This window comes from Sorghum bicolor, chromosome 2, assembly GCF_000003195.3.
Source record: "Sorghum bicolor cultivar BTx623 chromosome 2, Sorghum_bicolor_NCBIv3, whole genome shotgun sequence".
Lineage (NCBI taxonomy): Eukaryota > Viridiplantae > Streptophyta > Magnoliopsida > Poales > Poaceae > Sorghum > Sorghum bicolor.
This window is the reverse complement of record NC_012871.2, coordinates 71,522,897-71,536,875: the sequence shown is the minus strand read 5'-3', so window position 1 is coordinate 71,536,875 and position 13,979 is coordinate 71,522,897. Positions and strand designations below refer to the sequence as shown.

Here is a 13,979-nt window from a genome sequence, read left to right as displayed (position 1 = left end):
TTAAAAAAATTGTCAACAAATAAATAGTAAAAATCTTCTTTTCTTCGTTTCAGTTCGGATAAGTTTAGCACACGACCAATCTTTATTAGGGCTGAAGCCTTCGGCTATTTATGGAGGTTCGAAAAGAAAAAAAAAAGAGCGACTTTTTTAGCACTAAAAACATCTCCATAGAATTTTTATATTTTTTCTTATCCTTAACAGCTGCAGGACATCTCCTTTCACATCTTCTATCCCTATATTCTTTAGAAGATACTCGTATACCATCATCTCTTCTAAAGAAAAGGAAGGTTTTTTCCTCTCGTAAATCAGGCTGAGGTCTTTCTTGTTCATTTTGCTAAAATTTGATTTAAACTGATTTCCTATGAGAAAAAAATATTATTCTCTCACTAATTTTTTTTTGCTAAAGTAACACTAAAAGACATTGTTTTAGAACAAATATTACTATGCTACGAATCTTTTAGAAAACAAATAGTAATATGGCAAATTTTTCTTTCTTGCGGTCTCCAACGACAAGCCAACTACAATTTGACCTGACCCTTTTATTTCGAAGAACATTCTAGAAGCATGTCTAGTAGCTGGCACTAAAAGTAGCCAATAAGACCGAACTTTTTGTTGAGAACTCAATCATTTCAACAAACCAAAATAACCAGAAAAATATATAGAAGTTGTCCTATAGAAATTTAACATAGCATTTGCTTTTGGTGTCTTTGAATTAAATTCCATTTATAGAACTCTTCAAAAAAAAATCTCAAAACACATCAATAAAAAAAATTCGTAGTTTCCCTGTTGTTATAAAAGATTAAAATAACTAGGGTTCCTCAAATTTATTAGTGGCGTCACCTATATCCCCATCCTTGAACTATTAACTTGCATGTATAGTTCCCTAAGCTTAATAAGTGCTTCACTTCACATCCAAAGCTCTATAACTAGTGTTGATCATAGAATTTTTTTACTTAACATAAGCATGCCAAAAGAATTTTAGTACATCATTTACATCAGTATTGGTCACCTATCAGTCGGTGAAAAAAACAGTAAGAATCATAGGTCATATAATTGTTGTCACACACCAAATCAACAATTCGCATGCTAAATGATGGTATTTAACAAAGAATTTAAAAGTTTATAGAATTAAATATACAAATTAATATTTTGGGCCTAGACACATCGTTGAATAAAGTTTAGGGACTACTTATGTGTCTTACTCTAAACAATACATAACATCTTTCTTTCCATAGTCTTCTTAATAAGTTATCTTTAGTTTAAATGACATTTCTTTACCAAAAAAACAAACAATTATATCGATTGTAAGTCATAATTCGAATTGCACAAATATTTGTTTAAAGACATCTAATTTGATCTACTAAATGTTTATATGTTGTTTTGTATCATGAAGATTCTTGTTTTGTAATGCTCAACTTGAGTGTAATTCTTGCACCTAGCTCATTTTTATTCAAATGGATTTTCATCCACTAATACTATCTAAAACAAATTATTAAGTGTATAGTGCCAAAAACATTTAGCAAATGAAATATTTAAGCAAATTTAGACCATGGATGCTATCTTTAATAAAACCCAAGTGTTTTTTCTTTTTGGAAGAATGGTGACTTTTAACAAAGGAAGGTGGATTGGTTTATAACTTTATATAAGGTCTATGCATGATCATAAATACTCACATCAAGTATGCACACCTGTATCAATGACTACCCGATAGATATTGCATCAGCCCGTGGTGGAGCCAACCGGTGGCGCGCGGCTACAGTGTGTGTCAATGACTACCCGCTAGTAGGGGCGAAGATGGCGGCCTCAAATAATAATTTCAAATTTAAGAAATTTTATACCATTGTCATGCTAAAAAAAGGAAAACACATTTGTGGAGGTTCGCCAACCATTCCTAGCTTTGAAAATTTGTCTTCCTTTGAAATAAAACTTTCTACAATATGTGGTACTTTTGCAGAATTTTTTTAAATGCGTGTGAAAAAATAGTCCAAACCACTCAAGTAACCCAAAGTCCCAAAAGAAGATTAATGATCCAAAATTCACCCTATTTTGATAAAAAAATAAAATCTATTCCAAAGATGGACCATGCATTCCATCGCTTTAAATGCAAGTAACCCAAAGTCCCAAAAGAAGATTAATGATCCAAAATTCACCCTGTTTTGATAAAGAAAATTCAAATCTATTCCGAGGATGGACCATGCATTCCATCGCTTTAAATGGATCAACTGGTTTCCATTCAAAGAAAGACAACAGTAACATCTTTTGGCAACTGCTCCGGTACTCCCTTTTTCAAAATTTTGCACGAATCTTAAAGCACATAATTTAAGGAATTAATTGTTTTATTATTTTGCTTCTGGGTCCCGCCTGGGCTCAGCCCGTCCAGGCCAAAGCCCTGGTCAGCCCGTCCAAACCCATCCCTGGCCTCCCTCGGCCGGTGACGCGTCCGGCGCGGCGGTCCTCCTCCATCCGCCGGTGTCACGGCTAGTCGCGGCCAGCCGCCGTCTGCCGCTGGTGCCGCGGCGGGTGAGTGCCGGCGCCTCCCCCGGTATACGAGTAGAAGTTTTTTTTTCTACCAACGCCGTCGGACGCCGTCTCGGAGGCCATGGGATGGGCTTGGACGGGCTGACCAGGGCTTTGGCTTGGACGGGCTGAGCCCAGACGGGACCTAGAAGCAAAATAATAAAACAATTAATTCCTTAAATTATGTGCTTTAAGATTCGTGTAAAATTTTGAAAAAGGGAGTACCGGAGCAGTTGCCACATCTTTTACCATCATCCGATGGAACCATGGAAGTGATATTCCCATTGCCCTTTCTGTTTATGATGAAAAAGCCAGTAGTCCTTCCGAGATGTGTGTACCTAAACCGCATGTGCAAATTATATGAAAAATCCAAAAGCATGATTAGACTAATCTATCGTTTGAGTCATACTCATACAAGTGTGCACTAGTAGCTGTGTAGGAGGACACACGGGACATGTTTCATACGAGATCCACTTCAGAGTATATATATGAGACGGAAAGATCCAACTCTTCTGAACTCTGAAGTGCCATGTAAAAAAACTACTCCGGTGCTGCTGCTGACAAGCATAACTGCCATTAGAAATTCGCAAATTTTCCCCCATACACATTGTTGTATATAGTACAGTACGATATAAATTCACAACTTGATGAAATCCGTGCCAGTTTCACTAGACGGAAAAACTGAAACTAAGTTTTTTTTACGTTGAAAACCGAAACTAAGTTAGTGGCATACGGAGATTTTTGTTTTACGCCTTGGGACATGTGAATTCAAATTGTTTCGCCCATGTTTTACTTTCACCTTTCGCCCATTTTGAAACGGAAAAGGTGCTCGGTGCTCTGGACAGCAACAAGTCGCGGGACAGGAAAGAAAAGGGCACGAGCAAGATGCCGATGCAGAATCCGCCGTGCCAATCCCGCCAACGGCCGGTCGCACGGAGGGAGCCCCGCTTTTTTCTTGGCAGCTCAGCTTTACACTCGCAGTCGGGTCATTTCATACTCAGAGAATTTCCCGTCTCATCAAGGTGCTGCAGCCTGCAACATCGATGGTTCTGCATGCTTCAAAATCACATGATGAACGAATCTCATGCTTCTTCAAGATGAGAGTACTCAATTCATGGTAGAAAGTACTCAAAACCACAAGAACGAATCTCATGCTTCTTCAACATCGGTTCTGCATTTTGACTGGCGCTCCAAATTTCAGCAGAGAGTTCTCAAGTCAAGAGTTGTATACGGTGCATGGAGCGTCTTGTTTGTTTGGCTAAAAAACTATAATAAAAAATGTCGTTTGCTGATTTGTGATGAGAGTAAAAACAAACGCTGCCACATGCCCTATCGAGTTTGCGTCGCCACATCCCATGTTTGTAGCACGAGCCGAGTTATGGCTCCGGAGTGCGTGAATCACTGCTACCGAGGGCGTAACGTTGACCCGCATCCATCAACCACACAGCCAGAGGAACCATTGCCTCGTTGTCCTCGGTCCTTTCCTGGTGTCTGTCGCCCGCTGGCCGTGCCGGACAGTCACACGTGTGTTCGTGGAGATCCTGCACGCAGGTAGATCTACCGGACGCGGACGCGGGGGGCGGTAGAGGTTGGTGGACGGCACCGCACACCGCAGTAGCTGCGGCCGGTCGTGTTTGGTGCGGCCGGTGATGGCTCCGGGGAAAACGGCAGCCAAGCCGGGAGCCTACCTCCCGTGCTGGGAACAGCACGTCTCGGCTGTCCCTGTCGCGACAGTGAGTGCGTTCTCGCGCCAGCCGAGACCAACCCGGCAGGCCGATCGACAAATCTGCCACAACTTTCAACTGTTCGGGATCAGATCTCAAGCTTCAACCTATGTGCTCAAAGCACTTCCAACTTTCCAAGCAAGACCTCAATCAAGACCATACAGAACGGGACACTGTCGAGTGTCGTGTCGATACAAAAACCAGCTTCCACAGCTCCAACAACGCCTTCAGCATCGCAAAACCTTCGAAGCTCCTACAACCTCAGAACCCTAGCAGAGCAACATCGCTCTTCCATTGTTTCTGTTGAAAGTATGCACAACAGACCTTTTACACTTTATATGCACAAAAGGCCGCACTTTGCAAACTTCTCCGAGATTTTGATTTGCTCCTATGTTTTAGACTGTAGCCCATGCTGAACTACAAGATCTGACATTTTTTATGCAAACAAATGTCAGAAGCAAAGAGACTTTAAAGAGGGGTGCTGGATGCTAATCAGGAAAGTCACCTCTCTATATTAACGGGAAGAAGATATATTCAGCATAGAAGAGATTCCAGATGAACCGGTAGTACTGTGAAATAGCATCCTGCAAACAGATGAAGGCAATCATCTATGTCAGAAACAAGATGGCAAAATCGCAATAACTTTTGCATGTGATACTCTGAGAAAAGGATTAACCAATTTCAAAAAAAAAAAACGATTGTAATACCAATGGTGACATTTCATACTGAAGCTGAAATTTATTTTTACTTGTGCTAACCATGTTTCAGTGCCTAAGGCATTGCATAGTCATGTTTACCATAAGAATAAATGGTCTTTAACTTTCAGATTGCATAAAACATTTGTTTGTGCCATTTTGTAGTATAAAAAAAAGCAGAATGCATAAAACAATAGTGAGTGGCAACTACTTGTCTCAGTAAAATACCTGAGTACCCATGCGCAAATGAAAAATGATTGTGCTAGCAATTTTAATTAGTATAACCTTTCTTTTTAGAAGAGTTCTTTTTTATCATTAGTTGTGAAAGATGTATGTTGAAAACTTCACCTTTGTGTACTTCGCTTGCTCCAGAACCCATGTCTGAAATCATGGAACAGAACAAACAAGTTATTAGAATAAGAAAAACACAGAGAATTCCTATAGAACCAAGATCTTATGCTAGGTATGAATGATTTTTTTGGGTTCATTTCTCAATAGCAGTCACAATTCCTTGGGAACCTACTCTAGTGTTTTGACCAAGGCACTATGAGCCCCACAACCCGCGAAATTACCTCTACATGATCGATAAAAAGAAACAAATAGCTAGATACCAGAAGGCATAAATAAAACCCATTACAAAATTGGCTAATCACCTAGGATTGAATCAAAGAACGAGTGTGTTTACCTGGAAAATTAAACCAGCGGCAAGGACAGCGTGCGCAGGAACCATTACAGTGCTCCTGAAAGCCTGCATATTGGAAAGCATAATTAGTGCAAATTCTCTGTACAAAATTACAGTGACAAATCATCAGTAAGATGAATACATGTTGGCATAAATTTAAACGAAAAAAAGCTAAACAAGGTAGGAGAAGGGTAAAACAAGGTGCAATATTAGGTATTAACAATGGATGTGACAAGATGGAACTGTATATCGGAACTGTGAACAACAGTAAATGATGACAAATAACTTTTGTAGTATAACATTTGTGTTCTATCGGTTGAATTAGCTATATCTGAAACAAGGTACTGTAAGCAATGTTGGTAAAATACATACTATGTACAACACTTGTTTATGTCTTTCTGTCTGGAATGAGTAAAGAAGCTTAAAGGAAGATTAGAAGTAGAAACATGGTAACCTGAGGCATGGTAAAAGCTACAACAATAGCACCAATATAGTTTGCTAATAGTAAACCAGATCCAAGGAATGCGATATTTCTGACACCAAGCTTTGTTGCCAAAGTTGATATTTGGTACCTGGTGGGAAAGACATTATACAAAGGATGTCAGCAATTCAACCAATGATATTTCTTTTAGAAAGGTTCTCTTCTTGATAGTTTTCAATCTTAATTGAATATGAAGACCTTCAAAGTTAGAACATATAATTCACTTACTAATAACTGCAAGTTTCACCCCCTTTTTTCTTATTTCTGTGAAATCTAATTGTATTAGCTTGCTTGTTTTAGACAGCTCACGAGCTCACCCTGTTTTATCCTTCCGAGTTGATAACCATGTGGTTTGACCAATTACCCAACCACAAAAATGTGTACATACGCGTCTGCATTAAAGATACACCCACCTAGGAAAAAGGAACCATTTATGCACTCTGTTTTCCTTGTACTACTACAGCTTTGATAAGAGATTCCTGAGCAAAGTTTTGAGTAACTACTAGTGATGCACCAAATCAAAGCAACATATCAGAATAATATTTTTGCTAGAAAAAAAGATGCTGCCATAAGTCCATAAGAAGTTTTTCTTCTTAATACAAAGGTACGCAGTTCCCTTGCGTGTCCGAGAAAAAAAGAACCATGTGAAGCTAAAAACTCACTTGCGATCTCCTTCAACATCAGGGAGATCTTTGGTTATAGCAATGACCAAAGCAAATAGTGTCACGAAGCATGTAATGAAAGCAACAGGGGAGCTGCATATAGAAAAATATCAAACACGTTAAATATCATGATCATCTCTGAGTGTCTGTCAGTTAGATGAAGCACAACTTGTACCACTGCTAAGTAAGGGGCACGGACTACGGAATGTCTAAATACAACCTGAATGCAGAAACAGCTCCAAAGAAATTTCCAGTGACTACTTACCTCCATTGGAATGTAAGACCTAGTGCAGCCCTAGTAGCATAGTACACGCCAAAGTTGAGAAGGAAACCGCGAACCTAATCAAAAGTTTTGAAAGGTGGGCTAGTAAAAAACATACATATAGTATAATGTATGAATTGTGTTTATTAAACATGGGATCTAGGAAACAAGATCGAGCAGCATAAACCCAGATTAATAAGTTCAGAATTTGTGCATTATGTACCAGCTGTAACTGAAGTTTGGAACTACCTCAGTATTTGTTTGTAAAATAAAAGGATGAAAAAGTTGAGGCAAAATCTGCAATATTTCATCATGTAAGGCCTCCTGAATTTTTTCCTAATAAAAGTTAGTATTTCTTAACCTTAACTAATACTCCCTATGTCCCAAACTAAGTGTCGTCCTTGCTTGCTGAGGAGTCACACTTTTGGGACGGAGGGAGTAGGTTTGGTGCTGCCATTATGTTCAAGCTGTTTATTTTTACCAAGCATAGTCTAGTCAGGAGTGATTTGATATCAACTATGTCAAGAATGAATGAAAACAGAGAAAAAGAAGTAGCAGATTTTTTTTGCACAAAAGAAGAAGCAGAATTTCAATGATGTTACTAAAATAAAATAATAAATACAGAAGGGAGGAGCAAAGCACCGTTGCAATGATAAGAAAAGCAGCAACCGGATATCTCTTCAGTCTGAATGGAGGAACAGAATATATAGTGCCAAGAAATAGGCCAAGACAGTATAGAGAGGTAATGAAAGGTCCAAATTTCGCTATAACAATTGAAAAACCTGCAGCTGCAAATAATATCACCAACAACCATGCTGACTCAACTGAGAGATCACCGGCAGCAATGGGTAAATATGGCTTGTTTACCCTGTTTAATAGCATAAAATCAGAAATGTTTGGTGTGCAAGAAAGAGTTGGTGGAAATATTTAACTTCCAATATTAGTTCATACTCCCTCCGCAAATTGTAAGTCGTTCTGACTTTTCTAGATACATATATTATGTATCTAGACATAATGTATATCTAGGTGCGTAACAAAATCTATATATACCTAGAAAAGCCAGAACGACTTACAATTTGGAACTAAGGAGGGAGTAAAAAAACACCTGGATCATTAGGTACTAAAAATCAGTCAATTCATGGAAAGAGCATACATACTTGTCAATAGCAACATCATAGATCTGATTAATCCCAACTATGTAACCATTGCCACAGATCAATGCTAAAAGCCCATAGAATGCTTTGAATAGTAACCACCAGTTTATCAGATGGGAATTCTCTATCAAGGCTCTCGCAACCAATGCTCTGCATTAACCCAATGATATCAGTACCAGAAGAAAAGGTACTCCCTCCGTCCACAAAAGAATGCAATTCTAGCACAATACCAAGTTAAAGTACCTTGAGTTTGACTAAGTATAAAAAAATATCAATATTTATAATAGCAAATAAGTATCATCAGAGTTGTCATGAGATACATTTTCATACTATACTTATTTACATTAATATTTTTACATATATATTTGGTCAAACTTTAGACACGTGTAACCAAGAATGCGCCTAGAATTGCATTCTTTTGTGGACAGAGGTAGTACAACTTAGCTGACATTATAAATCAAATAATAGAGAAGTCGAAATTCACATGGATCCTAAAGCAGTTCCTCGGATTGTATGTGGCCTTAGAAATCTCCAGCAGGAATCCTTGAGGTCTAATAGTGTCTTTGATAATGGAGCTGGTCCAGCAGCATCAGCTCGAGTGCATTCCTGAAAGAGGACCAGTAAAATCAATTTGTAATACCATACAAAAGATGTCCATAGTTTAGTTAGGTAAATACAGTGACGCCCTGAGTAATAGCAATGACGAGTTCATTCATTCATAATTCTCATGAGTAATGTCATTAGTTATGCGGTATGGTCCAAAGGTAGTCATATACTTCATACTTTGATTGACATCCATTTTTGTGGACCTCTGATGATAATTAGGAAAACTAGGTAATCAAATGGCTGACTGTGTAATCGACGGGCATGCATATTTACATTATCCAAGAAACTACCAAATTAATTGGCATCCATGTCTGCACTCTGCAAGTGTGTCTAATCTAGAAACATTGTTAAAGAGAGCGCAATTAAATTTGCAAGGATGCAAAAAATTCAAGTAGATAGTAATGTACATTCAGACCACCGCTCGGTGAATAGTTGAACACCCAGTAACTTCACTACTATGTACAGTAACCTTTAAAAATGCAAATATGAATCGCACATTCAGAAATAGCAGTACTATCGTGTTCCCCTCCGAGTACAAATACAGCATAAAGAAAGTCGTGGATGTATGTATGTACTGTATCTGACAATGGTTAGTTCTTAGCAGGTATCGCAATTTATTTATCCTTTCACTCCCTTGAGAAGAGCTAGCAGCACACTCTACTTTAACAGTTGAATTTACTGGTGCGTAACAATGACACTAGCAACAACGCAAGCATTACAGTTTGATTGGCACAGCACGATTGCAGCAGCACAAATCGGAAATCACTGGCGCTGCAGCCCACCGCATGCAACCGCAGGGCGGCATTGGGCTAGAGACAGACTTACCCGCACGGTGTCGCGGCGGTGCTCACGGGCGGCACTGCAGGGAGCGCGAGGGGCCTGAGGGAAGCGGCCTGCGGAGGCGGAGAGGAGCGGCGACGCAGACCGCGACAGGCTGAGCACCCGGATGGCGGGGGCGGCGAGGAAGCGAGGGGCGGTGGTGGGAGCGCGGGACGGGAGAGGATGGGAGGCCAGGGGAGCCATGGGCGAGGAGGGCCGGGGAGCCGGGCTTGGACTCTGTTTTTTTTTAGCCACCCGTCGCCATTGGTGAGGAGGTCGACGCGAAAAGGCAACCTGAGAAAGGAGTGAGGCAGGTGACGAGAGCCGTAGGTGTGTTATCCTGTGGCTGCTGTAATCCGGAGCGCCAAAAATGATGTTATTGCTACAGTGATATTTCTGGTTTTTTTTGCAGCCGATTATTGCTAATTAGACGATGACCGTCGGATCTTTTTAGAGATACGATAATATTAAGAGCCACAACATTCGCCCTCTAAATAGACTGTGTGAAGCCGTAGAGGCCGAACACAAGTTCTTTATTCTTCTATATAAAAACAATTGCTCTTTAAAAAAGTAAAACACAAATATTACAAAGTTTGCAGAAATAAACATTTGTCTATCAAAACTCATGGACAAGCCTTATGAGATCAAATAATAGGTGGAGTGGAGGTTTTGCCTCAATTAATTCCTCTTATATCATATCGAGGAAGTGGTGGGGTGATGAAACAGGTGGACAACTCGATAAATCAATACTTCAGTTCCCAGCTGCGGCAGCGGCAAAGGTCTTCTCCATGACGGTGAGCTTGTCAGCGGGAGCGGCCGCAATGACCGCATCAGCTGCCTTACTGTAGGCAGCAAGGACTTGAGCGATCTTTTTCTCATCTCCATCCCCATATGCCTTGTTGATAGTGGAGCCAGCGGTGTACACTGGTTTCTTAAGGAGGTCAGCTTTGACCTCCAACCTTTTCTCTAATGGGGCAGCCATGACGACTTCATCGAAGGCCTTCTGAATCTTGGACTCCGTCTCGCAGAAGGCCTTGTCGACGGTGGGGCAATCTATCGGGCTGGGTGCGGCTACCTCGTTGAAGGAGTCCTCCATCACCTTGAGCTTCTTGTCCGGCGGTGTACGACTGATGATGGCAGCGGCTATCTCCACCCTAAAAGCGACTTCGGCGATTTTCTTCTCATCTCCAGACTCCTTGACCTTGGCGAGAGCGGAATTGATGGTTTGGAGGTGCTTCAAAGCGGCATCCCGTGTTTCCATCTGCTTGTCCGGTGGGGCGGCAGAGACGACAACATCGATAACCTTCTGGACATTTAAGTTGATGTCGCTAATGGACTTTTCAGCGGCAGGGGACAATTGCGTCGTCGCTGCAACGGCTTGATTTGCAACAACAAGGATACTACTAAGCAGGAGGAGAGGGATCGTAGTCTTTGCCATGGCGTGTGGATTCTAATGGAGTTGGTTAGAATGGATGGTCCTCCTCTATATATATATATATATATATATATATATATATCTATTATATTGCTGTAAATAGTGGACGGTGCATGGTGACTGGCATATACTATGGTGGTTAAGTGTTCCAAAATTAGCTACATCTACATCCATGCGTGTGCATGTCCGTTCAACATAGACACCCTTTCTCAAAGCCACAAGGTTACATTACGTACGTGGGATGCAATTCATGCTTGGCAATTGATACTTTGAAAAACATGTTTTGTGTGGCATTGTTGTACAATGAGGTTTGTTTCATTCGACAGATTTGAACATATCTTGAACTTGGCTTTGACAAAAGATTTAGAGTACTTGAGATTTCGAACATATCATTTGAACTTGGCAGGTCACCAGAAAATACTTTACGAAGTAGTTTTCAAATAACAAAATAAAAGTTAATAATGTAGTTCCTCGGATTGTATGTGGCCTTAGAAATCTCCAGCAGGAATCCTTGATGTCTACTGTGTCTTTGATAACGTAGCTGATCCAGGGGGTTTTTTTCGACGAAATTTCGCCAAAAAATTTTGAAATTTCACATTTTTCGCTGATGTCCAAAAAAATTTTATATCGATTAAATTTTCGGTTAAATTCATGTTTTGCTTCAAAATTACTCCAAACCACAATAAAATGACCCCACCATATCTCCTAGTCTTATCAAAGTTCTAAATTTCTTCAAAATTATTAATTTTCTTACTCATATATTACATTTCACTAGCATATGTAGCTCGTCCACCGTCAACCCGCTGTACTATTGCAATGATATATTGTCTTATTTCGTTGATATTATATAAATTTGTGATGAGTGATAGATTAGAAAGTTTTTTAGTAAAATGACACCATTTTTTTTAAAAAAAATCAATTTGAATTTATTTAAATTTAGTCCAAAATTTTTTATTTATAGGTAGGTGCTGAAAAAAATTTTCTACTGAAAAAAGAAAACCTTTCAGCAGCATCAACTCGAGTACATTTCTGCAAGAGGATCAGTAAAATCAATGTTGTCATTTCACACAAAAAGATGTGCATAGTTTAGAAAGGTAAATATAGTGATACCCTGCGGTAATAGGAATGACGAGATCATTCATTCATAATTCTCATGAGTAATGTCATTAGTAATGCAGTACCATCCATACTTTGATTGGCATCCATTTTTGTGGAGCTTTGATGATAATTAGGGTAACTACATAAATCAAATGGCTGACTAAGGGCACTCACAATGCAGACTCTATCATAGAGTCTAAAGTTATTTATTATCTCGAACAATGTGGACTTAGAGTCTAAATAAGACTTGGAGTCTTATTTTTCCTACCTCTTTCTTCAATAAATATGCTGCCACATCAGCAAAATACCATAAATAGTATGTAATTAATTGTCTTAGACTCTGTGATAGAGTCTTGCATTGTGAGTGCCCTAATGTAATTGACGGGCATCCATATTTACACTATCCAAGAAACTAAACAAATTAATTGTCATCCATGTTTACACTCTGTAAGTGTGTCTAATCTAGAAACAATGTTAGAGAGGGCAATTAAATTTACAAGGATGTACAAAACTCAAGTAGCAATATAATTTCAGACCCCCAGCTCTATAAATAGTTGAACACACACCAACTTCACTGATATGTACAGTAACATTTAAAAAAGCAAATATGAATCGCACATTCAGAAATAGCAATATTGTCGTGTGCCCCTCCAAGCACAAATGCAAAATAAGAAAGTTGTGGGATGTATATGTTAGCGTATGCTCTTAGGCCTTGTTTAGTTCCTTCCCGAAATTTTTTTCGACACTGTAGCACTTTCGTTTGTTTGTGGTAATTATTGTCTAATCATGGACTAACTAGGCTCAAAAGATTCGTCTCGTAAATTTCGACCAAACTGTGCAACTAGTTTTTATTTTCGTTTATATTTAATACTCCATGCATGTGTCTAAAGATTCGATGTGACAGAGAATTTTGAAAAGTTTTTGGATTTTGGGTAGAAGTAAACAAGGCCTTAGAAGTTATCGCAATTCTTGTCCTCCGTAGAAGAGCTAGCAGCACACTTCAGCTTAAACAATTGAATTTATTGGTGTGGAATGATGGCACTAGCAACAACGTTTTTTTAAGATAAAGGATAGTTTATATTCAGCTTCATCTATTGATTGATAGAATCAGATCCATTATTACAACTAGCAGGTGCCTCCGTGCTTTCGCACGGAATTGTAAACGTTTCTTTAACCCGTTATGTTCGGAACCCGTAAATATTTAGTAACGGGTGTAACTGTTTCTAGACGGGGTTTATTGTTTTTTATCGGGTAGTACTATTCCTTAACGGGTTGTACTGTTCCTTAATGGATTTGTACTGTTCTGTTAACGGGTTTCTGAACGGGTTGTACTGTTCCTTAACGGATTTGTACTATTCTGTTAACGAATTCACTGTTCCTTAACGGATTTGTACTGTTCTGTTAACGGATTCACTGTTCCTTAACGTACTTTTACTGTTCTTTAACGGGTTTACTGTTACCAGAGCAATGTTTTGTGAGAGGGAACTGTTCACGAACAGTGATCTGTGAGAGGGGGCGCTATCTCCAACTATAGGAGTATAGTATAGATATTTTGCCAACAGGCCAACACACCACTAAAGAAAGGTATAACTTAGAAGAAAAAAATAGCCGGAATAAAGCTGGTTAAGAAGAGGTAATAAATCTAGTTGACAACCATCCACTAGAACTGAAGAACTTTAAGGCTGACGTCTCAAGATAGTGCCCCGTTGAAACCAGCTCATTCCGTAGAGCTTCACATAGCTGCAACTGTGCCCACTGTCGAAGCCAATGAGTTTCCCTACAAAAAAGATTTTAGTCTACTTTTGTCAAAAATCACCTCTAGCATTACAGTTTGATTGGCACGA

General features: G+C 39.3%; 2 protein-coding genes across 2 annotated transcripts; both read right to left on the bottom strand.

The window, feature by feature from the left end:
• Positions 4,337-9,904, bottom strand: LOC8055688 (probable homogentisate phytyltransferase 2, chloroplastic). Its single transcript, XM_002460868.2, has 11 exons — positions 9,609-9,904; positions 8,662-8,783; positions 8,181-8,327; positions 7,666-7,891; positions 7,027-7,100; positions 6,762-6,854; positions 6,073-6,190; positions 5,622-5,684; positions 5,285-5,317; positions 4,747-4,825; positions 4,337-4,667 (listed from the first exon to the last, which is right to left on the bottom strand). Exons 1-10 carry the CDS (start codon positions 9,804-9,806, stop codon positions 4,751-4,753), a joined length of 1,149 nt encoding a protein of 382 aa, XP_002460913.1. The 5' UTR covers positions 9,807-9,904; the 3' UTR covers positions 4,337-4,667; positions 4,747-4,750.
• LOC8058349 lies at positions 10,149-11,052 on the bottom strand. The gene has a single exon (XM_002460867.2). It carries the CDS (start codon positions 11,038-11,040, stop codon positions 10,354-10,356), a length of 687 nt encoding a protein of 228 aa, XP_002460912.1. The 5' UTR covers positions 11,041-11,052; the 3' UTR covers positions 10,149-10,353.

Bases quoted from the DNA above. Each gene is read 5' to 3' on its own strand.
- LOC8058349 (XM_002460867.2), bottom strand. From the start codon at position 11,040: ATGGCAAAGACTACGATCCCTCTCCTCCTGCTTAGTAGTATCCTTGTT.
- LOC8055688 (XM_002460868.2), bottom strand. From the start codon at position 9,806: ATGGCTCCCCTGGCCTCCCATCCTCTCCCGTCCCGCGCTCCCACCACC. The intron at 6,191-6,761 runs GTGAGTTTTTAG...CTTTCCCACCAG, and splicing joins GATGTTGAAGGAGATCGCAA to GTACCAAATATCAACTTTGG. The intron at 5,685-6,072 runs GTTACCATGTTT...TCCAATATGCAG, and splicing joins TAGCTTTTACCATGCCTCAG to GCTTTCAGGAGCACTGTAAT.